General features: G+C 40.3%; 1 protein-coding gene across 9 annotated transcripts in view; it reads left to right on the top strand.

Annotated features, from left to right (window-relative positions):
* The window catches only part of tasp1 (taspase, threonine aspartase, 1), a 92549-nt gene that overhangs the window by 50321 nt on the left and 16221 nt on the right, over positions 1-26007 (top strand). For 2 of the 9 annotated variants that reach the window (XM_078556463.1, XM_078556465.1), the window contains exons 8-12: positions 2537-2656; positions 4535-4613; positions 8114-8224; positions 20339-20449; positions 25402-25475. In XM_078556463.1, the coding sequence (XP_078412589.1) occupies positions 2537-2656; positions 4535-4613; positions 8114-8224; positions 20339-20449; positions 25402-25475 (495 nt within the window). The remainder of the gene's footprint in view (positions 1-2536; positions 2657-4534; positions 4614-8113; positions 8225-20338; positions 20450-25401; positions 25476-26007) is intronic. The other 7 variants (XM_078556467.1, XM_078556470.1, XM_078556466.1 and 4 more) reach the window with 5 other exon arrangements.

The raw sequence follows: 26007 nt of genomic DNA, 5'->3' as shown, positions 1-26007 counted from the left end.
CTGGTATTTCTCATAAATGCTTAGTAGCTACTAACAACTAGATGCTTCCTTTCATTTATTAATTGAGGTGCTCTCGGGTTTCTCAGATTTACAGCTGTCTGTCTTTTTGTAGCAGTTTATCACCAGCATAGTAAGAAATGGTGATGCAAACAGACTATTTGTAGTCAGCTTGGCATGTTCACGAGATGTGGAACAAGTTGATAAAAACATTTCCTAAAGTAATTGGTCCACCTTTGAATGCAGTGCTTTTCGTGATATCCAGTAGTCAGGACTGGTTGCTGCCATTGTTATTCTTTTACTAGCCAGTAGGTGGGGATATTTGAGTGGCACAGTTGATACAATAATTACAATCTTTTTTTCCTTCCAGCAATTTCCTCAAATACCTTGTGCTAATTTTACATACTTGGGGTCAAAATTAATTATGGCTGGGTTTTGGGTGGAGGGAGAAAGAGAGGAAGTTTTATTTTAGGAAAGCCTGACATTTACTCTATTGTGTAATGCAGTGATATAGTTCACCAAATTACTGTGGCACACAAGAACTTGAGCTTCTGTTGAGGTTGTTTCTCAACTTATTAGGTGTTCTTTTATTATTCACCATTAATTTGGTAAATTAACATCTTCCGGATTCAGAGTATTCTACTTTTCATTGGCCAGCTCTTATTTGTACAATAAGCATTTTGCATGATTATTCTGATGACATTTAGATAGCTATGTAGGTCAAAGCTACCCAGAATCCTGTTTTCAAATTTGTGGAAAAGCTATTCTAGCAAATAGGTTATCCAGTTAAAAATTGGGAAAAATTCATTTCACTTTGGACAAAGAAAAACTTGGGAATAAATCAATCGAGAATGAAGTTGTATTGCCTCTCCTTTTCTGAATGAAGACGGAAAAGTAAAATGGTTTGCAGTTCACTTAGAAAGATGTATCTGTCTGGTCCTCAAAGTATTTTAAAAATTTGTAAATTCACTCTTGGACATCAAATAAGAAAGGCTAACGCCATTATTGTAGGAACATAGCAAATGTGACTAGGTCATTCAACCCCTCAAGCCTATTATGCCATTCAGTTAGATTGTGGCTGATCTGTATCTTTGTTCCATCCACCCACTTGAACTCCATAACTCTAAATATCCTTGCCTAACAAAAATCTATTAGTCTTAGTTGTTTTTTTTTCAATTGACCCAGCTTCAACTACTTTTGAGGGAAGTGAATTCCAGATTCCTACTACCCTTCATGTGGAGAAGTGCTTCCTGACATCACCCTTAAACAGCTTAGATCTAATTTTAAGTTCATGCCCCCTTGTTCAGGACTCCCTAGAGGAAATAATTTCTCTATCTACCCTATCAACTCCTCTTAATCATCTTTAAATACCTCAATTAGACCCCCCTCCCTCCAATCTTCCATACTGGAGGGAATACAAGCCTAGTCTATGGAACCTGTTTCTCATAATTTAACCCTTTTAGCTTCAGTATCACTATAATGAATCTGCACTGAATCTCCCCAAGGCCAGTATATCATTTGAGGTGTGGCACACAGAACTAAATACAGTATCGTAAATAGTAATCAGACCTTTGTAGAACTGTAAAATGATTTCCCCTTTTGTTTGCTGGTCCCCCTGAGGTAAAGTCCAGTAAGGCTAGTCTCATTTCTCATTTAGTTCATTGCTCTCCATTTAGTTTTATGACTGTAGCTCTGTACATTCACTATTTTTGCCAAGAAAATTGCAGATGACTTACCTATATAATCATTTTAAAGCATCTTGTAAAAATAAACAAGAACTAACTTTGACATTAAGACAATAATGAAAAGAAAATTGGATATGTCCCTGGATATCCACAGATTTATATATTTTAGAGCACAAAACGATATTGGGTTGTGAAATCAAGATCAAAATATTCCTACTAATTCCAATGGAAAAAGTATCAATTTCTGAGCAGTGATATCCTTCACTTGACTGATTATTAAAAAAAAATCATTCCCCTCCCTCAAAAACAGGCCTAATGTACTTGAACAGTAATTTCTACTACATCTGTAACCACTTGGCTCAATGGTTGCACTTTATGAAAGAAAATGACATGTTCAAGTCCCACTCCAGAGAATTTAGGCTGGCACTTCAGTGCAGTACTAAGGGAGCGCCACACTGATGGGAGGCACCATTTTTCAGGAGAGAAGCTAAAACGAGAACTCATCTTCCACCTCAGATGGATGCAAAATATCCTTTGGTACTATTCAAAGAAAAACAAGGTTGTTACGATGATCCAGCTAGCATCTATCCTTCACTCAACAGCACTAAAATAGGTTATCTGGTCATTCGTCACTTTACTGTTTGTTGTGCCTGGGAGTGTAAAATTGGCTTCTGCCTACTTTACAGCACCAGCAAGTTCAAAAGCAGTTGGCTGCAAGGCATTATGAGGTGCTTAACGATGTTTCTGAAAGACTTGACAAATTTAAGTTTTTTTGGGGGGGATTTATAGCATGTTGTTTTGTCTTCTTGCGATTCTAAGTATATACTTATTCTGGTCTTTGTTTCTTTTTTTAGACTAACGTCACAGCTTCACTTGATACTGTTGGGGCAGTAGTTGTGGACCATGAAGGAAATGTTGCTGCTGCTGTTTCCAGTGGAGGCTTGGCAATGAAGCATCCTGGGAGAGTTGGCCAAGTAAATATGCTTCTTTCATTTGCAAGATATTTGTATTTACATCCTAAATATAGTCTTTCCTTTGGTCTCAGTCAAGAAATAAAATCACTTGCTGCTGAATGCCAACAGCAATAAACAAATGTGCATCATAGACATCTATCATGTTGTCTTGTGGAAATATTGTACATTGAAAATCTAATTTTTTGATAATTATTTTAGGCTATTAATCCTTACTTGGGCGCTTATTCACTCACACTTCATTTAATTGGCTTGTGTTGCATTCAGAGGAAATACAACCATGTAACAATGAGATTTCTATATATTTCTGATGTAATAGTAAATGTGTTTTAAAAATTCAGTTCAACCTGCTTTTAAAGGAAGCTCATTCTATCTATACCAGGAATACTGCAGACATCATGTTCCTAATTAGCTCTTGATAATCTTTTATCTCAAGCTAATCCAATTATTGCATCTTTGATGGACAATGGTTATTTTATGCCTAAGCTCCAGTTTATGCCTTTTCTAAAAACCCATAAGTGGACACTTGAGTTGCCATCTTTATGGCCAGGGCCTATGCCAAACAGGCAGTCACTATTTTAGTTGCTGTCAGATATTTAAAGAAAACAAACTGATACATGGCAGGGGCCTGCAGTTCACCTCTTAACTTACACAAGTGTTAAAAATGGTTAACATCATTGACTGACCATTGTGAAGGAACATTGATCATTAAGTGGACATCTTGTAAAATTAATGTGAAGACAGGTTTCCCATTGCCTTTAGTTTCAACTGCTTGAGAGGACTTGAGGTATTTGCAAGCTCACCTTCCACAGAACTTCAGTCAGAAGCAACTGAAAATAATTTGAAGGATTCAAGGCTCTCTTCTGGTTTTGAAACTGTGTAATTGTGCAGGTCTAATTATACTTACTATCTGACTGTGCTTTACGGCTCCTATCTGTTATGTTGCAAATAAAACTACCCATATAAGCCTGGGTGGAAAGGCTGAGAGTTTTATGTATTTACTGCTTTTTGGAGTAAATGGGACAAAATGGTGGGTATTCCATCAAGTCTCTGATGTAGATAGTTAAGGTTTATCGACGCCCACGTAGCACGCTGTCTCATTCATGGCATGGATAAGAGCACAGGTCTTGGTTCATGGAAGACTTGATCTTCTTATGGAAACTGACTTCTTGCTATGTTGGGAGAAAGTCTAAACTATAACAGTGTTGTATGCGCAACAATGAAGTGCAAAAATTCTAGCATTTTGAGTCTTGCCTCCATTTGGAGGAAATGGCAACCTGTTGGGTTTTCTGGCAATATACTAAAGAGCAAAAAGATCAAAAGTTAGAAGAATGAATAAGAATACAGTCGAACATAAGGTCTAAAACTAGTCATTGATCACTGCCAAAGCTTTAGGTGTATTGTGAAAAATTAATTAAAAGGTAGATCTTAATTATATATTGAATGGGTAACATGCACAGTAAACTTTGTTTTCCGGCACTCTACCAACTGGAATTCTCTAGTAATTGGAATTTCTGACGTTCCTCTAATATGAATCATCACTTTACCAACCAGAAGCAATTATGAAGTTATCCAGAGCCTATACCTATATACTGTATAACTTTAATTTATGTTTTAATGTACTGTTCAAAATTAGAAGTGAAGAGAATACAGTTCTTTATACTTCCTGAGTATTAGTTCATGCTACAGGTATTGCACTGTATTCCGTTGGTAAATGGAACTCTCTGTTAACCAGCACCACCCATTCCCCCCACGTGCCGGATAATAAAGATTTTACTGTAAGATAACTGTAAAGAAAATGACTATTTTAGGCACAATTTCTCTTTCTGTTGAAGTTCACTGAGATAAGTTTTCAACACTCTTGCCTGTATTTGTTTACAGGCGGCTGTATATGGCTGTGGTTGCTGGGCAGAAAATACAAGTGGCCCTAATGTGTATTCTACAGCTGTGAGTACATCAGGTATTCGCTATGTGTGCAGACATTTTTCCTTTCTATTTTTATTAATATATGCTCCTCCAAGTAAATAATGAATAATAGAATATCAGTTTTTTTAAACCTCTTTCCACCCATTATCTAAATCAACCACTTGTCCTTCAATGATGTCTTTGTTATCATGAAAATACTTCCAAAATTGGAAGCTGCATGGACCCAAGCTGGAGTAGTTAGAGGAGGTAACCAAAGAAGCAGTGAAAAGTAGACTTTAAACATGTTTTTCAAGATGGGGAGAGTAGTAGCCAGTGAACGTGTTTAGGAAAACTTCAATTTATAAGCATGAGATGGTTGAATGCTCTACAAATGATGGAATGGGTGGAAAAGGGTAATGTTCAATAGATTAGAATTGGAAAAGTAGACTGTGAGCTGGAGGAATGGGGCTGAAAGAAGTTACAGATGAATTTATAAATGGGAGCAAAACTTTTGCTAATTAACATTAGAGGTTAGTATGGTTAAGGGCGATAATTGAATGAGACTTAGTATGTGTTCAGATGTGGACAGTGGAGTACTGAATGAAGTAGAACTTGGGTGGCTGGTGAAAAGCACAAGCCTGAAGATCACAAAGGCTTGGGTGTGATTTTTAGCCAATGAGAGTAAGGATGTGACTGAGCTGGACTATGTTTGAAATTGTAACATTTTTGATTGCACTGAATACCTGGGAGGTCTATCCCGTGTACTCACTATCCTCTACCAAAAGTGACTATATCTTAACTGCATATTCTTCCACTTTTCAGTGTAATTTTGAATTAGTGTTCTCTTATCCTGGAGCTTACATGAACAACAACTACTTGTAGTTATATAGCGACTTTGGCATATTAAAATGTCACAAGGCTCTTAACAGCAGAATACTCAAACAAAATTTTAAGGAGGTTCTTACAGGAGAAAAGAGAGGCAAAGAAGTTTATTACGGAATTCCAGAGCTGAGGGCCATGGCAGCTGAAGGTCTGACAACTGAATAGTGAAACAACTAAAATCAAGAATGCTCAAGGCCAGAATTGGAGGAGTGCAGAGAACTGAGGTTTGTAGGCCTGACCAAGATTAGAAATAGGGAATGGCAAGGCCATGGAGGGCTTTGAAAATGAGGATGAGAATTTTAAAATCAAGGGGTGGAATTTTACAGCCCCGTCGCAGCAGGAACGGGGCCATGAAATGCGGCGAGCTAGTCCATTGACTTCAGCGGGACTGTAAAATCCCGCTGGCATAAAATTCCATCCAAGGTGCTGTTTGACCGGGAGCCAATATAGGGCACAAGGATGATGGGTGAACAAGACTTGGTGCAAGTCAGGACATAGGGAGCAGAGTTTTGGATGACCTCAAATTTACTGAGGGTAGAAAGTGAGAAACCAGCCAGGAGTATGTTGGACTAGTCAAGTGCAGAGGTGACCAAAGTATGAATGAGGGCTTAGGTAGCAGATGACCTGAGGCAGGGGCAGAGACGGATGATGTTATGGAGGTGGAAACGAGCGTTCTTAGTGATAGCATAGGGTGTGTGATCTAATGCTCATCTTGGGGTCAAGTATGACACTTAAACTTTTGACTGGGTGAAAGACAAGGGGAGGAGAATTTTAACTTGGGTGAGCAGTTGAATTAGGTACAGTTAAAGGGTTAAATGGAAAACAATTCCAAGCTCATTGAGATGCCAGCTCCAAACTGCCAGCTTCTGGGTTTTACTGAGGTGGGACTAAGGGTGAAAAGCCAAGCTACTCCCAAGAAATGGGTTGGCATTCTAAATCTGTTGATGAAGCCGGAACCCTTATGTTTAACGTGCTTTGTATGTTTGACTATGGCCGGCTAGGTTTCCTGGGCCTTGATTAAACACAAACTACTGAGGGTGCAGGCAAGTGCTTTCGCAGCACTTGTGGGCCAGGATGAGCAGGAGACCTCCCTTCCAGCCTCACGAGCTCCTGCAACATCACACACTTTTTACCCCACCCACCCAGGGTTGGGATTTGGAACTGCCTGGATCTGTGGCCTCTTCCAGTGCCTGACTGGAAGTCAAGCCTGCTTGAGAACCTGTTTGGGCTGAACGTAGTCCACTGTGGAGCTAAAACTCCGCAGCACGCAGGGAAAGCCAAATTTCTGGGTTTTCTGTAACACCGAATCCACCCCACTCCCCTCACCTCTCCTGGTACATTAGCAAGTAAAAATTGCCCTCATAACTGCTATAAGATGAATCTCTAGAAGCTTGTGATCAATGTGGTGAACCCAGAGCAAAAATAAATGGAGTATTAGAATATAATTGCTAAGCAAATCCAATGCAAAGTAAAAAGCACTATACTCTCCATGTTTAAGACCATGGGCATGCCATATCCAGATTACCATGCCTAGAATCATTAGAATGATACAGCAATGAAGGAGGTCATTCGATCCATCGTTCCTTTGCCAGTTATTTGGAAGAGCCATCCAATTAGTCCCATTACCTTGCCTTTCCCCTAATTGCCCTACAAAAGTTTTCTCGAAGTCCCTTTTGAAAGTTATTACTGAATATGCTTCCACCATCCTTTTAGGCAGTGCTTTCCAAATCATAATTTGCTACTTCTGTATTAAAAAAAATTCTCAACTTGCTTTTGTTTCTTTTGCCAGTTGCTGGGCTGCTAAATAGCAGAGCATATGGTTAGACCATGTGCTGTTCCACCGTACTACCATTAATACATATTTCAACATTCTCAAATGATCTTAGAAATTCAGAATGCATTGTTTTACACCTTGTTGTCAGGATGACATTTAGTGCATAAAGACCTTCTGCTATATATTATGTTGAACAGAGTTGTTTCCATTGAAAATATTTTGTCACATTGCTATGAAAGATGACCAAAGCTGCTTTTTTTTTAAATGTGAATGTCATTGCCTGTAAAGTCTTCTTCATATGGCAGACAGAACAGAAATTGATTTTTTTTTGCCCTCTAACAGGAGGTTCTTTCATGTTTGGAAATTGAAAACGTGTGTATCTTAATGCAACAAATGTATGTGTGTTCTTTTACATGCACCTGTTTCCAATTTTCCAACATGAAAGACATGCCCATCGAAAGATCTATATAAAAAAAACAATTTTCCTGTGACACAACAAATGCTTAAGCTTACGTTTTGTGTTTTTTGTCCACGTTTTGCACCCCAAAATCATCTCATTATTTTAAGACAAATGAATATGTGGTGGTACTCTTAAGCTTTGTTGTGGTTCTGGTTCAAGAACCATCCCTCAGATTGGCTTTATTTTTTTTGCCGAATAATTCCATTGTGGTTTGAACAGAGTTCTGACAGAAAACTAAAACACTAAAGTGGCTTTCTAAAAACTACTTTACTTCAAACAAATTTTTTTTGCGAAAGAAACGTTTGCTTATGCACTCATTGGTTAATCTTAAATAGTATTGAAAGGATGTTGTCATTGCGATCTGTTTCTATTCATATAGCTATCTTTCCACTTGTGATCTTTTTTCAAAATTGTATTTTTTAAAATTTCTCTCTTCTAGGTTGTGGTGAACACCTTGTACGAACTATGTTGGCCAGGGAATGTTCAGTGGCCCTACAGGCAGAAGATGCCCATCAGGCTCTATTGGAGACTATGCAAAAGAAGTTTGTTCGTAAGTTCCTGTTTGTTTCCTTCCTTCTAGCCCAATAGAGATCTCCCTCTCCTCCTCTTCCTCTTTCTAATTCCCCTCCCCCTCTCTCCATTCCTCTTTCTCTCCTCCCCTCTTCCACCCACTATTGCACAAAGTACTCCTAATTGTGGTGTTACTACTGTTTTATATAGATTCATCATTAAAGCTTGACTTATATATTCTGTACCTCTTGCTATAAAACTGTTTTTCGTTAACTTTTATTTTTGTGGCCTTAAGGTGGTGCTTTTAAGGACTTGTGAATCTGAAGCCCCAATTCCTTCTGCTTTGCATCTCCTAGCCTTCCCCTGTTTGAAGTATAATGCAAAACATACTACCTCATATTTATTGACCTGGAATTCTGTCTGTCACGTTTTTGCCTAATTCACTATCTTATCAATATCCCCTTGGAATTTACTTTAATCCTCAGGATTATGTGCTATTCTCTTCGCATTTTGGACACCAGTTCCTAAAGTCCCATATCCAGGACATTAATGTACACAGTACACAGAAGCTTAGTGTAATTGAAATTAAAAAACTGAAAATGCTAGAAATATTCAACAGGTCAGGCAGTATCTGTGGAGAGAGAAACAAGGTCAATGTTACAGGTCAGTGACCCTTCATCAGTCTTGAGGTTTGCATGGTGATATGATTTGAGGGTAATCTGACGATGCTTTTACCCCCAAGCCTCTGAAAGAAGTATCACTGCTTAGCTGGTCTGCAAAAAACATTTTCCTCTTACGCAGTTTGGACAGAAGGCTCTGACACTTTTATTTTGGGAACAAGACTAAGTAAACCAGTTGCGTTTTGAGGTTAGTTGTTTGAATTTGGCTGAGTAATAGCCTGATGGAAAAGCACAGCAAAGAACAGATTGGCCTTGCATTTCATAGTAGAACCTGCAGGGAAAGTTGATGCTAACTCTCCTCTTGGGTAAATGTGTAATAATTTCTGCAGGCAAGTGATTTAAAGCATTATGCATGCTTTCGCTAACTATTTCTGTCTTGCGTTGAAACATTCAGGATGATGGCTACTTCGGTGCTTCAGCTGCTCATGATGGCCTTGAGGTTTACGCTGTCTTATTACACAATTTTGTGCATATCTGTTTGTATGTACAGGTTGAAGCAATGAAGAACTTGAAATTATGTACTACAGATATTGTTTTACTTATTTTTTCAAAGAAGTTCAGTTTTGTGTACAAGTTCCCTCCTAGGATCCTTTCCCATTTCTAACCTGGCAAGGTTTAAAGCTACTGCGTTATTTATATTTCAGTTGTCTTGTGGTTACTTGGATTTGACTGTTAGCATCTCCAAGCCAAGAAATAAGAATGAGGGAATGTCCAACAGAGTAGTGGACAACCACCTGGAACAGAAATACTTGACTTTAAAAGAGTAGACTTCAAAGAGATGAGAAATTTAATTCATTGGAAGAGTGATTGGAAAACTATGAAGTTATTGGCCCATTTCATAAATATAAAGGGAAGTTGGAAATCCAGGACAAAGTAGTACCACCAGGTTAGAAGTCCTGTTGCCAGGAATGGCAGAAAAGCTGGATAGCACACAAATAATGTAATGATAGTAGAAAGGTTAGATGCTCTTAAAATGAGAAAGACTTTTAAATTATTTAATTTTAAACTTGGGACAAATTTCTTAAGATTAGAAAGTAGCTAACTATCTCCTTGACTTTAGAAAGGGTTGAGACTTGCTTGAAAATCATAGACTGATGAGTTTAATGATTGCAATGAAAATATTTGAAATGAACGTCAAGTGATTATAATGGGTAAAATCTTGATAGTGTATAACCTACATTAATCCTGGAGGGAAGATCATACTTAACTAACCCAGTGTTACAGCGTAATGCAGTGCAATGGATTTTTAGAGGACTTTGACAAGTTCCACATTGATTTAGCTAAGAAATCACTGAATAACTGGTTAGCCAAGTGCCCTAAAATGTATGGTGTTGAATAGATAACAAGTATGAAACAGAAGGTTACCAGAAACTTTCAAATCGAAGAGTTTATATGCAGGGTGCTGTGGTGTTGGCTGTACTGCCACTGATAGGTTATAGAAGTGAGCAGAAGGATAATTCACTTTTTATCTAGATTTTAAAGAAATCTAGTGTTTTAACTCCTGGCTGCCCTTACCCCCAACCCCCTACCCCAGACTTTTGCCAGAGCACTCAGAGCAGTTGTAGCATCCCCAAATGCTACCTTTCTGAGTTCAATTATCTCATTGGATGTGTAGATTGGAACTTGGGACCCTCTAACCTACATGTTTATTTCTGGGCACTGCATTCTCAAAGTTTTTCCTTGGTTGAATGATACCAATACTCTGTCCTGCTTTTTGTGTGCAGGACATACCTGGGCAATTTTCCACATTGAAGAGTAGATGCCAGTGTTGTAGCTGTACTGGACCAGCTAGGCTAGGGGCGCAGCAGGTTCTAGAGCAGAAGTATTGTTGCCGGAATATCATCAGGGCCCATAGCCTTTGCAGTATCCAGTGCCTTCAGCAATTTCTTGATATCATGTGGAGTGAATCGAATTGGCTGAAGACTGGCATCTGTGATGCTGGGGACCTCTGGAGGAGGCTGAGATGGATCATCCACTTGGCACCTCTGGCTGAAGATTGTTGCAAATGCTTCAACCCTATCTTTTGCACCGGGGTGCTGGGCACCCCCATCATTGAGGATGGGGATAATTGTGGAGCCGCCTCCTCCTCCAGTGAGTTGTTTAATCGCCCACCGCCATTCACGACTGGATGTGGCAGGAGTACAGAGCTTGGATCTGATCTGTTGGTTATGGAATTGCTTAGCTCCGTCTATCACTTGCTGTTTATGCTGTTTGGCACATAGGAAGCCCTGTGTTGTAGCTTCAGCAGGTTGACACCTCGTTTTTAGGTATGCCTGGTGCTGCTTCTGGCATGCCCACATGCACTCTTCCTTGAACCAGTGTTGATTCCTTGGCTTGGTGGTACTAGTAGAGTGGAGGATATGCCAGGCCATGAGGTTACAGATTGTGGTTGAGTGTAATTCTGCTGCTGCAGATGGTCCATAGCACCTCATGGTTGCCCAGTCTTGAGTTGTTAGATCTGTTCAAAATCTATCCCATTTAGCATGGTGGTAGTGCCACACAACACGATGGAGGATACCCTCTGTGTGAAGATGGGACTTTGTCTACACCAAGACTGTGCAATGGTTACTTCTCCTGATACTGTCATAGACAGATGCATCTGCAGCAGGCAGGTTGGTGAGGATGAGGCCAAGAATGTTTTTCCCTCTTGTTGGTTCGCTCACCACCTGCCACAGACCCAGTCCAGCAGCTTTAGGACTCGGCCAGCTCGGTCAGTCGTGATGCTACCGAGCCACTCTTGGTGCTGGACGTTTGAGGTCCCCCACCCAGAGTACGTTTTGCATCCTTGCCACCCTTGGGTGCTTCCTCCAAATAGTGTTCAACATGGAGGAGTACTGATTCAGCAGCTGAGAGGTGATGCTACATGGTCATCAGCAGGAAGTTTCCTTGCCCATGTTTGACCTGGTGCCATGAGACTTCATGGAATCCGGAGTCAATGTTGAGGACTCACAGGGCAATTCCCTCCTGACTGTATAGCACTGTGTCACTATCTCTTCTGGGTTTGTCCTGCCGGTGGGACAGGACATACCCAAGGATGGTGTTGGTGATGGTTTATTGTAACACTTCAGGTAGCTAAGATTGGTATCCAAGCTCAGGTAGAATACTGATCCCTGTCCCAAAAGTAAGTCACTTATTCACAGCAATAAGACAAAAGCAAGTGGGCTAAATAATCTACAATTTAAATTTCTTCTGATATGTTCAAGTGAACTGATTTGAACAAAATGTTATTGCATTGAAATGACTTCGCTTTTTCGCAAAAGTAATCCATTTAAAATTAAGTTCAGAAAAGTGCCTCCTATTGTACCAATCTTATTTTATTTTCATTTTAGTTCATCAGGCATTCTTAGATGCCAAACAGAACAAATTATGGATAATTTTTCATCTTTGCATGGCTTTAATTAAATTGTGTGCTATAGTCCAGAGAGCATCCAAGTCATACCCCAATCCTCCAACCAGAATTAGGGGCTTATTAATTAAGATGAAAAATTCTTGTGGACAAAACTAAAATAGTAACTTATTAGCATAATTTAGTGACTTCTAGATGCTAAATTTTTCAAATGCAACTGGCATCCTTAAGCTATAACCTTTTAGGTGCTGAAAAATTGCTTAGAATTCTAGCTCTCACAATATACGATACCTATACTGTGCAGGGGGATTTATTGTGATATAGTACTAAATAATAAAATTTTAGGTTGTGTTTACAAGAATATATTTTGATATAATGGAGGTAGAACAGCAAAGCATCAGTGCTTATTGCAGCTGCCTATTTTGAAAAGCCAAACCCAATAAAATTTGCCCCACAGAAATAGTTCAAATGTCCTACATTTTATAACTGCCTTTCTGTGTACAGGCTTTGTTTCATGGTCAAGATCTGAAGGCTTACATGCCAGTGGAATATTTCATAAAATGCAGATGCATTTTTACTTGTCACTCTTCATAAGTGCTGGGGAGATCAAAGCTACACAGTGTGCACAGTCACTTTTTTCTGTCTTCCAGCAAAGGGATGCCATCCAGCAATTGAACAGGCTGTTAGCGGACCTGAAAGAATAGCTTGGCAGGACAGTGGATGTAGCCAGCAGGCGAGAAAGCAGCTTAGTTACATTTGTCCTACTCTCAACTGATTGTAGCTCTTGCCGTCAGCAGCCAGCATCCTGTTTACAATTTAGATCTGAATCCCTGCGGGAGCTGTGGGCCTCTGGCCAAATTGGGAATGCCTGGCATAGACATTCGGAGCTCTTTAAGCAGCAGGTGACAGACAAACTGATGGCAGATGTTTATCACTTGTGTAGCTTAAAAGCAGTGTGCAACAGACAGATTGCTAAATTTGGGTTTGGGGGGAGGGGGGCAGTGTTGCGAGTAAATATTTTTATTTCAGTAAAATTAAGAGTTGGTTGTTTTGAGAAAATATTTTGAAAATCAGGTGCAAAATACTTTCAAAACCCTGTTTCATTGCATACTTTGTTATAAGTGTGTTTTGTTTTCAAAGTTCTTTTCTTTATATATTTCCTAAATCTACCTCATTAAATATGATATGGGCCTCCTAATAATAAACTGCTGCAGTAGAGGCACACTAGAGGTTTGCATTGCATAAGTACGGTGATGAACAGAATTGTACTTTTTTTAAACAATAGGTTAAATAATCTAATCTTGAATTTATTTAGAATTAAAATCACTCAAGTAGACAATTGGTTGTTTATTATTTGAGGTGTAGTTCTCCTTCTGTGGATTCCTAAATTTGTCTTTTATCTTTCTTCCCTAGCCTTCTCTATTGCCTTCTTTTTTATGTGTTCTTCCAAACCTAATTCCCATACCAAACCTAGAGACTTTTGTAGCATATACCATTTGTCCTACGTTGAATGTAAGACCATTTCAGGATCAAAATCAAAGGACAAAGCTTTGGAACAAATATGAAAGCTAACTTATATAATGCACATTTTTTGGAGATTAATTTTATTTTTCTGGTGGTCTGGAATGATCAGAAATTAATCACAGATTTATGTCTGCTATGCTGTTCTGCTTAGTTTGTGTGTTTGACTGTGGACAGCTGTGTTTCACGGGTATGATGGATGAATGCCATTGTGAATTTGCTTGGGGCTGATTATCAGTGCTGTGCAAAATCAGACCTATGTTTAGGCAACACTCAAGTTCCTGAAACAAAATTAAAGACATCACGAACACTTAAAGGGGAAGCGGTGGGCCAAGTAAGGGGGGAAAGAGTAGTTCTTTGCTCAAACTATTCCAAGTGTTTTGGGAAAGGTGGAGCTGTACACAGGTTTTCATGATTCGAGGCAAATGAGTCAAAAGATTTGTCGTGTTGCAAGTGTAAATAGTATGTTAACCTTTTTGTTTAAACTCTTTCGAGTTATCAACAGTCACAGATCGCAACTCTTTCGAGTACAATCACAGTTCTTGGTTTCCGGGAGTGGGACATGAACCCACAACCCTCTGATTCAAAGGCGAGGGTGCTATGAACTGAGCCACAGCTGACACCTCACCTTTTTGTTTAAACTCTTTCCAGTTATCAACAGTCACAGATTGCAACTCTTTCGAGTACAATCACAGTTCTTGGTTTCCGGGAGTGGGACATGAACCCACAACCCTCTGATTCAAAGGCGAGGGTGCTATGAACTGAGCCACAGCTGACACCTCACCTTTTTGTTTAAGATGCACAGGTGAAGGGAATTGTTTAATTAAGTACCTAGAGCACTTATAAAGAGAGACTTCTGGGATCACTGGGGTTAGATTGGAAGCAGACATGTAATGATGCATTCTGTAAATAAACCTATTATCAAGAAAAGGATTGCTGTCCAATTTCATACTTCACCATCAGACTTCGGAATGAATTAACGGCAGGAACAAACTTACATAGTGAGTAGAACAAAAAGCATTTCTGCAGGACAAGAATCCTTTCCCTAATGGGTAGCAGAACAAAAATGGCTAGTGCTTTACAGATTAACCAAACTGTTATCCACTTGGCAGTGTCCACTACTCTTCCCTCTTCCATTGATTTTGACCCAAAAAAATCACATCCAATGTGGAATCTGTTTCTTTTTTCAACAGTTTCTCACTTCCATAGGCACCACTTTCCAACATTTACTCTTCCATGTTAATTTCTGTGAAAGTTGGAAACTCTATCATGTTTGTGTTTGGGATAGTCTTGAAAGATGAGCATAAAGGGCAAACATTGGTATGAATTGAGACAATGCGCTTGGTCATTGGCAAGGTCTAGAGCGAACAGCTACCTTCCGTGTTCAGCCACAATATATGAGAAGGCGGCATTGCTGATCATCATTGTGATGGGTATGCCAACTGCTGAACTTGACATGCAGCTTCCTTCAACTTTGGCAGTGTAGGTGACAGTTGCCCTTAATTTTAATGCTTCTAGATACTTCCAGGTGACATTATTTACGTGCTCTGTTCAGGCATGTCTTGGGTTATTTCAGTTTCACATGGATCCAGCAAAGCAGAGAAAGAACCTTCAACTTTGTCTGAGCAGTTGCATTCCTGTAAGTGCACGGTGCCATTGGTGCCACCCATGTAACTTTAAAGGCTCCACCTAAAAGCTCAAGTCAGTTAGGAACAGGTAGGGATTTAATTGCCAGAATGTACAGTGAGGGACACTAGCCACCTCATTTTACATGCTACCCAGGGAGTAGCTTTGATGCATTCCTTCTAGGATAACTGCACTGTTCAGCCACAACAACATGACCAACTAGCTGCCATTTTCAGAATATAAGCATAGCTGAAAACCTGTTCAATGAGACCTCAAACACTATCTGAATTATTGTACAATAGACCATCTGAATTCCTGGGTCTTATTTCCAGTGCCTAGACAGATCAAGGGGAGCCCTGCACCATAGCCCAGGAAGAACTTCCATGAGCTGTGATAGTTTTCTGGATACTCCATAATTTGGTCATTATAAACAGATAGGGCCTTCCTATTACAGAAAAGGCAGAAGGTGCTGGGAGCCCTCAGTTGGGGGGCAGCAGAATCATGGAGAGGTGACCGTACTGCCCAGCCATTTTATTGACAATATCAGGAAAATCCAAGCCTTAATTTGTGGCATGAATACTAAAAACGTAGATGAAGGGGAGATAGCATGCACATTAGAACTTGAAGCATCTGAGATCCTGGAGATATTAAGGACAGTATTCCAAAATACTTCATTATCCAATCCTCCAGCTGCCATATTGGTTTTGCAACGGTTAATTTAAACCATGGAGCTGATCAACAAGTGTATACTTGTATAAAAGCAGAATACTGCGGATGCTGGAAATCTGAAATAAAAACAAAAAATGCTGGAAAAACTCAGCAGGTATGGCAGCGTCTGTGGAGAGAGAAACAAAGTTAACATTTTGAGTCCATATGACTCTTGAGGGATGTGGGAATATAATCCCATTGAGGGATATGGGAATGCAGTTAGGTGGGAAAAAAATCTTTGAAGATACACTTTTCCTGAAGCTTTGTCTTCCTGGATGTTGACCGATTTAAAATAATGGGAAGTCGATTTGTGTGCACAGCTCAGATGTCTCTAACTTTACTACCCCGACTTAATTCTTTGTATAAATCACTGTGGAAACTGTTAGGTTTCTTTTTCACTGTTCTGGATAACTTCCCTCCCCCCTAACTCACTGGGACAAACATCCTCTAAGGTTTCCTCCCCAACTCCCCCTACCTGCTCAAACTCTTAGTTTGTATCTTCCTCTAGTTTCTCTGCTATTCCCCTTCATGCTCTCTTGCTCATGATACCTGCTTCCTGCTCCCCAGTTACTATTTCCAATAAACTGCTGACCACCCAACTTTCCTTTCTAGCCCTCATGTTAACTGATATTGGTAACTCCTCAGGTATTGTCCCCACTCCTCCAAATCTGCAATTATCATTCCTCTCCTCAAAAGCCAACCCTTGATCTCTTTATCATTACAAGATGAGCTTCCAGCCATATGTCTTCCTCTTCAGACCAGCTAATTTCACCTCTGTTACGTTGCCCAATTCCACCCCTGCATCAGCTCTTCTGCCACTGAAACCCTCAGCCATGCTTTTGCTACCTCTAGACTTGACTGTTGTAATGGACTGCTGCCAGCCTCCCACATTTCTACCCTTTTTTAAACATGCAGTCACTCAAAACTCTGCTGTCCACTCTTGCACCAAGAGTCCTTCACTCATCACCCCTGTGTTCTTGACCTACACTTACGCCTAGTTAAACAGGGCCTGGATTTTAAAATTCACATCTGTCCATGGCCTCTCCCATCCCTATCTCTATAATTTCGTACAGACCTCTGAGATATCTGTGCTGCTTCAATCCTGGGCTCTCGGACATCTCCGATTTTTAATAACTACATGATTGGTGGCTGTGCCTTCACCTGTCAGGTCCCTAAGCCCTGGAATTCCCTCTTTAAATCTCTCCACTTTACCTCTCTTCCCAGAATCTCCTTAAAACTCACCTCTTTGACTAAGCTCTTGGTCATCTGTCCTACTATCCCCTTCTGTAGCTCTGTGTCAAAAATTTTTACCTCTCCTGTGAAATATCCTTGGAACATATGTTAAAGATGCTATATAAAAACAAATTGTTGTTTAGATTTCCATGTGAATTTTTTGTCTACATTTGCCATAAAATACTATTTCAGAATGCAATCTCTTCTACTTTTATTGGTCTTAATTTTTCATTTTTATTTTCATTTAACACATGGAAGGGGAAAATAATTCCAGGGCTACAGAGAAAGAGCAAGGGAATGAGATTGTTTTGGATAGCTCTACCAAAGAGCTAGCACAGGCATGATGGACCAAATGGCCCCCTTTGTGCTATATGACTCTATGATAAATATTTTCAGCCAACCTTTTAGTCAACAGATAGCCTATTGACTTCTCTTCGAACTCCAATGCTATTTTCTAATTGGACAGGACTGGGCGATCCACTTAACATAGGACATGCCATCTCCACAAAGTTTCCCACCCAGTTGCCTGGCTGAGAAATGACTAAAATTGTTGCACATTGTGGGTGGTGGACTGAAATGTTACCTAGTACTTGGTACTTGGATTTGAATCTATAACCACAGTGGTATGAATTGAATATCTTCAGTAGGTTACCATGTAATTTTAAAGCTATTTAAGAAATTCTGTGGAAAGTAACCCTGCCATGGCCTCGGATGTTTATAAGGTGGTGGCTGTGATGGTGTTGCTCCATAAGAAAATGATAAATAAGGCTGGATAAAAGAAAACAAATGTAAATGAATAAAAGTAAAAAAGACGAGATAAAGTTTCAAGAGAGAGTTTCACCAACAGCATCCCTTTTAACAAACTGAATTTAAAAGTAAATTTATAAACGGTACTTGTAATGTTTATGGGGGTGGGAAACATTTAATTGGCCAATACTGATGAGGTAAAGGAAACTGGCTGGGAAAAGTAACTATTCTGATAATTCAGCTCTTCTAGTAACACAGAGTTGAAATGACAAGTGCGCTGAAGCACCCTAGGTTAATAACTGTTATTAATTCAGCTCATTCACAATGTCAATCTCCATAATCCCTTTGCAGCCAATTACTTGTAGTCACCCATTCAGTTTATGACAAAAATGTTTTTACACATCAACTTAATTAATAAAAGCAAAGTATAATCATTAATCATAATTAGTATTTTTTGAAAATACTATTCTGAGAAATAACTTTGATTTTCATAATATATATAATATATATAATTTTTCTTTTTGGAATTAGATTTCACTATGCCCAATTGTTTGTGAGATAGGATGGCACACAGCACAGTCCAGCAATGTAGGCAGATCTGCAATGGCACTGGAACATGTTACTAAGACTTTGTTGTCTTAGGAGGTGAACTGTCGATCATTTAGCCACATGTTGTACATGGTCGTGTATCCTGCTAGTCCTTTTTAGATAAATTAATGTTTTTGTTGCCACTAAATAATTTGAAGGTAAATTCAGGCAATAGTTGCCAAACAATTTGAGAGGCTGCACCCATCACCCCTACTGCTATTTCTTATGTTCTCATGACCCCAACCATCTACTTCATTAATGTAACTGAGATAACGGTAAGAAAGTGCACAAAAGCAGCCCATGGATTTTTTTTTTTTATTCATTCACGGGATGTGGGCTTCATTGGCCAGGCCAGCAATTATTGTCCATCCCTTGTTGCCCTTGAGAAGGTGGTGGTGAACTGCCTTCTTGAACCCCTGCAGTCCATGTGGTGTAGTTACACCCACAGTGCTGTTAGGAAGGGAGTTCCAGGATTTTGACCCAGCGGCAGTGAAGGAATGGTGATATTTTTCCCAGTCAGGATGGTGAGTGACTTGGAGGGAAACCTCTAGGTGGTGGTGTTCCCAATTATCTGCTGCCCTTGTCCTTCTAGGTGGTAATGGTCGTGGGTTTGGAAGGTGCTGTCTGAGGAGCCTTGGTGAATTCCTGTAGTGCATCTTGTAGATGGTTCACACTGCTGCTACTGTGTGTCAGTGGTGGAGGGAGTAAATGTTTGTGGATAGGATGCCAATCAAACGGACTGCTTTGCCCTGGATGGTGTCCAGTTTCTTGAGTGTTGTGGGAGCTGCACTTATCCAGACAAGTGGGGAGTATTCCATTACACTCCTGACTTGTGCCTTGTAGATGGTGGACAGGCTTTGGGGAGTCAGGAGTGGACAGGCTTTGGGGAGTCAAGAGGTGAGTTACCCGTCGCATGATTCCTAGTCTCTGACCTGCTCTTGCAGCTACAGTATTTATGTGGCTAGTCCCGTTCAGTTTCTGGTCAATGGTAATCCCCAGGATGTTGATAGTGGGGAATTCAGTGATGGTAATGCCATTGAACATCAAGGGGCGATGGTTGGATTCGCTCTTGTTGGAGATGGTCATTGTCTGACACTTGTGTGGCGCGAATGTTACTTGCCACTTGTCAGCCCAAGCCTGGATATTGTTCAGGTCTTACTGCATTTGGACATGGACTGCTTCAGTATCTGAGAAGTTGCGAATGGTGCTGAACATTGTGCAGTCATCAGTGAACATCCCCACTTCTGACCTTATGATGGAAGGAAGGTCATTGATGGTTGGGCTTAGGGCACTACCCTGAGGAACTCCTGCAGGATTACTGTACCTCTGATTTTTTTTTTTGTCTTATTTTTGTTGTGCAGGTGCTCAACAGATACAGCTGAGATTGTGAACGTAGCCGTGTTGCTAAGATTGCATTTCTAAAACTGACCTTTCCTGGATTTTTTTAAAGAAGGGAACAGTTTCCCATTATCCACCAAAAATGTGACATCTAAGCTGACATTCTGCAGTTTCTTTGGGTTTTACCTGAGTCTAACCTGGCCTGTGTGTAGGATATCAGCCTTTAGTTGTGCAAAATAGCTCGTGTGTTAATTATCTTGAAGGTTAAGGAATAGCAAAGTTTTGAAGCAGTCAAAATTTAAAGTTGGAATAATCTGCAGGTTTCTGTTAGTAAAAGTGCAGTAACTTCTTTCTGGCTTATTCATAGGCTCACCATTCCTTGCTCGCGAAGACTCTGTCCTGGGGGGAGTCATAGTTCTCCGTTGTTGCAGATGTTCATTAGAATCTGAGTCATCATTGAATACTCAAGCACTCCTAGGTAAGCAATATGATCGGAATCTTACCACCTTAGTCCCTGCTGCAACAGCGGGACCATTTTTCAGTTTGGAACCTGCACAGCACACCCGGCAGTTGCTCTTTATCAGAGCAAACCAAATGCCATCCCACCTCTAGACTCCCCAATTACTTAGGGAGGAAGGCAGGATGACGCAACAATTCTGTCAAAGGAAGGATTTCTAATTATAGGGACCATGGATCAGAAAAGTTTACCGTAGGAATAGAAAGGCGACCTGGGAAGACTGGAACCCCCACCAGCCCCCGCCTCACCCGGGTGTCTCGCTCTTACCTGGAGGTACTGCTGCAGGATTTGAGGTGCTGCAGTGAGGTGAGCTCTCCCGAAGACAATCTCTCTACCCAAGTAGGCATGGATGGAAGTGACCAAGAAAGTCAACAGCAGGAGTGTGATCTCTCCAATTTGGGGTCAATGCATCAAGAGGATCCTTGACCTCAGGAGGACATGACATGTGAGAGGTACAACACTTTCATGTGCTAAGATCCACACTGACTTGCCCAGCATTCAGCTGCAGGGCACTCTTCAGGACAACACATTGCAGCTTCACTTATTCTTCTCCCTGCAGGCACCTCACATCCCCATCCGAACAGCCAACGCTCAAACTCTTCCTCTGCCTATTGTCCCCTCACACCTCCACACAAGCCATCATGAACACTCACACCTCTCTGCTTTGTCTCCTTGCAGAACAGAGTGCACAACTTGGTGAGAGGCAGAGACCAAGGGAGCGGGGTGATTCCTTCCGGTGACAGGTCATGTCAACCATTGACAATGCATGCCCACCTGCTAAACTGGAAAAGAATCTTGTTCCAAGAGACTGTGGATGGCAGAAGGGACTTGCTATGAGAGCCTGAACCTCCTGTGGCACTAGGACTCATATGTTGTGAGAACTGATCCATGGTGTGTTGAGTCTCCTTCCTCCTTTTAGCTGGACCTTGGTCCATCCCTTCTGCCCTATGAAATTGCATACAGCTGAGGAAAAGGCAGCAGGTTCTGCTACTGGGGTTGTCCCTGCTAGAACATTTTTTTTTATTACTCGTTCATGGGATGTGGGTTTCGCTGGCAAGCCCAGTATTTGTTGGCCAGAGAGCATTTAAGAGTCAACCACGTTGCTGTGGATCTGGAGAAATGTGTAGGCCAGACCAGTTAAGGATGGCAGATTTCCTTCCCTAAAGGGCATTAGTGAACCAGATGAGTTTATATTGGATTGACTGTCAGCTGACATGAAAGGGAGTCCCGAGGTCTTCTATAAGCATATAAATAATAAAAGGGTGGTAAAAGAAAGAGTAGGGCCAATTAGGGATAAAAAAGGGGACTTGCACATGGAGGCAGGAGAAATAGCAGAGGTATTAAATGAGTACTTTAGCATCATCTTCCTTTGTAAAGACAGATGCATTCAGGCCAAGGTGAGAGAGGAGGTAACTGGTAACTAGAAGAATTTACAATTGAGCAGGAGGCGGTGTTGAAAAGCCATCTTTACTTAAAATAAATTAGGTGCCAGGACCACATGAGATGCATCCAAATTTGCTGATGGAAGTGAGTGGTAATTGCAGAGGCACTAGTGATAGTCTTCCAGTCTGCCTTACACATGGATGGTGCCAGAGGACTGGAGAATTGCGAATGTTTACACCCTTGTTCAAAAAGGTGTGCAAGGATAAAGCTAGCTACTACAGAATAGGCAGTTTGACTTTAGTGCGAGGGAAACTTCTGGAGACTATTGTTTGGGACAAAATCAGTAGTCACTTAGACAAGTGCAGGATAATTAAGGAAAGCCAGCATAGATTCATAAGGGAAAGTCATGTTTAATTAACTTGCTGGAGTTTTTTGAGGAGGTAACAGAGAAGGTTGATAAGGGCAATGCTGTTAATGTGTTGTATATGGATTTTCAAAAGACATTTGATACAGTGCCACATGACAGACTTGTGAGCAAAATTCTAGCTCATGGAATAAAAGGGAAAGTAAACACTTGGATAAGAAATTGGCTGTGACAGGAAGCAGAGAGCAGTGATAAATGGTTTTTTTTTTAGATTGGAGGAAGGTTTGTAGTGGAGCTGCCCAGGGGTCAGTGTTGGGACCCTTTCTCTTCCTGATATATATTAATGACCTAGATTGTGGTGTTCAGGGCATGATTTCAAAATTTGCAGATGATATGAAGATTGGAAACATTGTCAACTGTGATGAGGATAGTCTTGAACGTCAGAAGGACATAGACCTGTTGGTGGATTGGGCAGGAAAATGGCAGTTGAAGTTCAATGTAGAGAAGTGTGAGGTGATTCATTTTGGTAGGAAGAATATGGAGAGGCATTATAAAATAAAGGGAGAAACTCTAAAGGAAGTGCAAGAACAGAGGGACCTCAGTGTATATGTACATAAGGCGTTGAAGATGGCAGGGCATGTTGAGAGAGCAGTTAAGAAAGCATATAGTATCTTAGGCTTTATTAATAGGGTCATTGAGTACAAGAGTAAGGAGGTCATGTTGAATTTGTATAAGATACTAGTTAGGCCTCATCTGGAGTACTGCTCCAGTTCTGGGCACCATACTTGAAGGCATTGGAGAGAGTATAGAGGAGATTCACAAGAATGATTCCAAGGATAAAGAACTGTAGCTGAGGATAGATTGGAGAGGTTGGAACTATTTCTTGGAGAAAAGATGGCTGATAGAGGTATTCAAGATCCTAGGGGGTATGGACAGGGCCAATAGTGAGAAACTGTTCCCACTCGAGAGCATCAAGAACTAGAGGGCACCGATTCAAAATAATTGCAAAAGGAGTAAAAGTGAGGTGAGGAAAAATTTTTTCACCCAGAGCGTGGTTGGAATCTGCAACGATCTTCCTGAGAGGGTGGTGGAGGCAGGCTTGATCAAGGTATTCAAAAGGGAATTGGATTACTATCTGAAAAGAAAGAATGTACAAGGTTATGGGGATAAGGCACGGGGGTGGGACTAGGTAGAATGCTCTTTCAGAGAGTCAGCATTGACTTCATGGGCCAAATGGCCATCTTTTGCACTGTAAAGTTTCTGTGATATGACAATCAATAGTAGCCAGGGCAATGCTGCTGCTGGCGAGTGAAGTGCTAGCCAGGTAAAGTGTCTTACCATAAGTTGGCAATCACCTTGTTGCAGGTGATTTCATCCAATGGATAAAAATAAAATTGCAGCAAGTTTTCTAACTTTGTTTGCTGAGCCAAGTTAGAAGCCACTTAATTTTTAATTAGTGGCTTCTATATTTTTTTCCAGATATTCTTGAGCCTAATTTTTTAAAACCTTTTAAATATGGCACCAGAAAATTAGTACAACAATAACAACTCCTATTTATATAGCGCCTTTAATGGAATAAAACATCCCAAGGTATTTCACAGAAGCATTATAAAACAGAGTATGACACTGAGCCACATGAGATCTCCAGTCAGGTGACCAAAAGCTTGATCAAAGTGGTAGGTTTTAAGAAGTGTCTTGGTGGGAAGCCAGGTAAAGAGCCAGAGAGGTGTAAGGAGGGAATTCCAGAGCTTTGGGGCTCAGGCAGCTGAAGGCATGGCCACCAATAGTGGAGCAATTATAATTGGGAGTGCACAAGAGGCCAGAATTAGAGGAGTGCAGCTATCTGAGGCTGTGGGGCTGGAGAATATCACAGAAGTAGGGAGAGATGAGGCCATGGCAGGATTTGAAAAACAGGTGAGAATTTTAAAATCAAGATGTTGCTTGACCCGAGAGCCAGTGTAGGTCAGTGAGCACAGGGGTGATTGGGGAATGGAACTTGGTGCTAGTTAAGATGTGAGCAGCAGAATTTTGGATGACCTCACGTTTCGAGGATAGAGTGTAGGAGACCAGCCAAGAATGTATTGGAATAGTCAAGTCTAGAGATAATGAAGATATGAATGAGGACTTTAGCAGCAGATGAGCCGAGATGGGCGAAGTTGACTAGGCGGAAATCGGCGGCCTTAATGATGGCACAAATGCAAGTTCAGAAGTTCATCTCAGGATCGGATATGACACCAAGCTTTTGAAAAGTTTGCATTACTCTCAGATAACTGCTAGGGAGATGAATGGAGTCGGGACCTAGGAAACAAAGTTTGGAGTAGGGATCACAAACAATGGCTTCAATCTTGTCGATACTTACATAGAGGGAATTTCTGTTCATCCAGCACAGGATGTCAGATAAGCAGCCTGATAATTTAGCAACAGTGGAGGAATTGAGAAAGATGGTGAGATAGAGCTGGGTGCCATCCTCATACATGTGAAAACTAATGCGATCCGTTTGGATGCAAAAGAATGTACAACCCGCATTGATAAAGCATCTTTAACATTGTAAAACATTGCAAGGCACCTCACACTGAGCCACATAGGGAGATTTTAAGACAAGTGATCAAAAGCAAAATCAAAAACATGTAGGTTTTAAGGACCATCTTAAAGAAGGAAGAGAGTAGTCAGGTGGTGAAATTTAGTGAGGAAATTCCGGATTTTGGGGCCTAAGTAGCTGAAGGCATGGTTGCCAATGGTGGAGTAATTAAATTTGGACAGGTGCAAGAGACCAGAATTGGCCAACCTTCTTAAATGAAAAAAAAAATTTCAGAAAATTTGTGCAAGGGCTATTTTTTGTTTGAATAGTGAATACAACAAACCATTAGAAGATTCAAAGTTAGGAAAGATTACAAAAATATATAGCTTTAATTAACTATAGGCCAATAAAAACTTTTGCATGAGATTTGATTTTTTTATGATCAAAAAAAGTGAAGACTTTGTGAAATTTGGATTGGAAGAAACATTGAAAGGATTTGTTTTATAATCACATGTCATTGAAACATGAAATTACTATTGCAATGTTAATTAAGTGTTAATATTTGTAGCTGTCCTTTGTTACTGAGTGACCTGTTCCTGTAAATGCGTTTAATTTTGCTGACCTTGTTTTAAAATTGTTCCTACGCAGTTGAGTTTTTATGGAGTCATACCACTGAGAGTATGTGTGTTGGGTACATGTCAACTCAAGATGGCAAGGCTAAGGTAAGCCTAAATCCACCCTAGTAATTTAAAGCTATAGCCCTTTTTAGTAAATGTCTTCTTTCTAATGTTAATTTTTAATTTTATTGAGGCAGTCTGCCTTTTTTACAGTTGTGCATTTTACAGATGTCATTGCAAAATATATATTTTTAAGAGATTACACACATCTATGAGGTGAATGTTTTTTCCAATCAATGCAGATCATGTGTTGGCTGACTTAAAATCCATGTGGGTTTCACAGAAAAGTATATTTTGCAGTAGCTTTGATGTGTAGAACATCCCCATAAGATTTTCTATTGCTAAATCATAAATCGTTCAGATCGCCAAACCTCTTTTTGATGACGGTACTTGTTTGAGGTTTTCAAGGAAAATTTCTAACCTCCTTCACATTTCTTTCTTCTAAGCACTTCAAAGCAGCAAAGTGAAGACTTTTTGTGTTGAGTCTCTAAACATGCAGGGTGGTTCTCAAAACGTTAGAGCCTTGATTTATATTAGAACTTAACAGTTTTATTCTGTGTGAAATGTGGCTCAGTAA

The sequence above is a fragment of the Cetorhinus maximus genome, chromosome 14, assembly GCF_964194155.1.
Source record: "Cetorhinus maximus chromosome 14, sCetMax3.hap1.1, whole genome shotgun sequence".
Lineage (NCBI taxonomy): Eukaryota > Metazoa > Chordata > Chondrichthyes > Lamniformes > Cetorhinidae > Cetorhinus > Cetorhinus maximus.
This window is presented reverse-complemented; position numbering and strand designations above follow the sequence as displayed.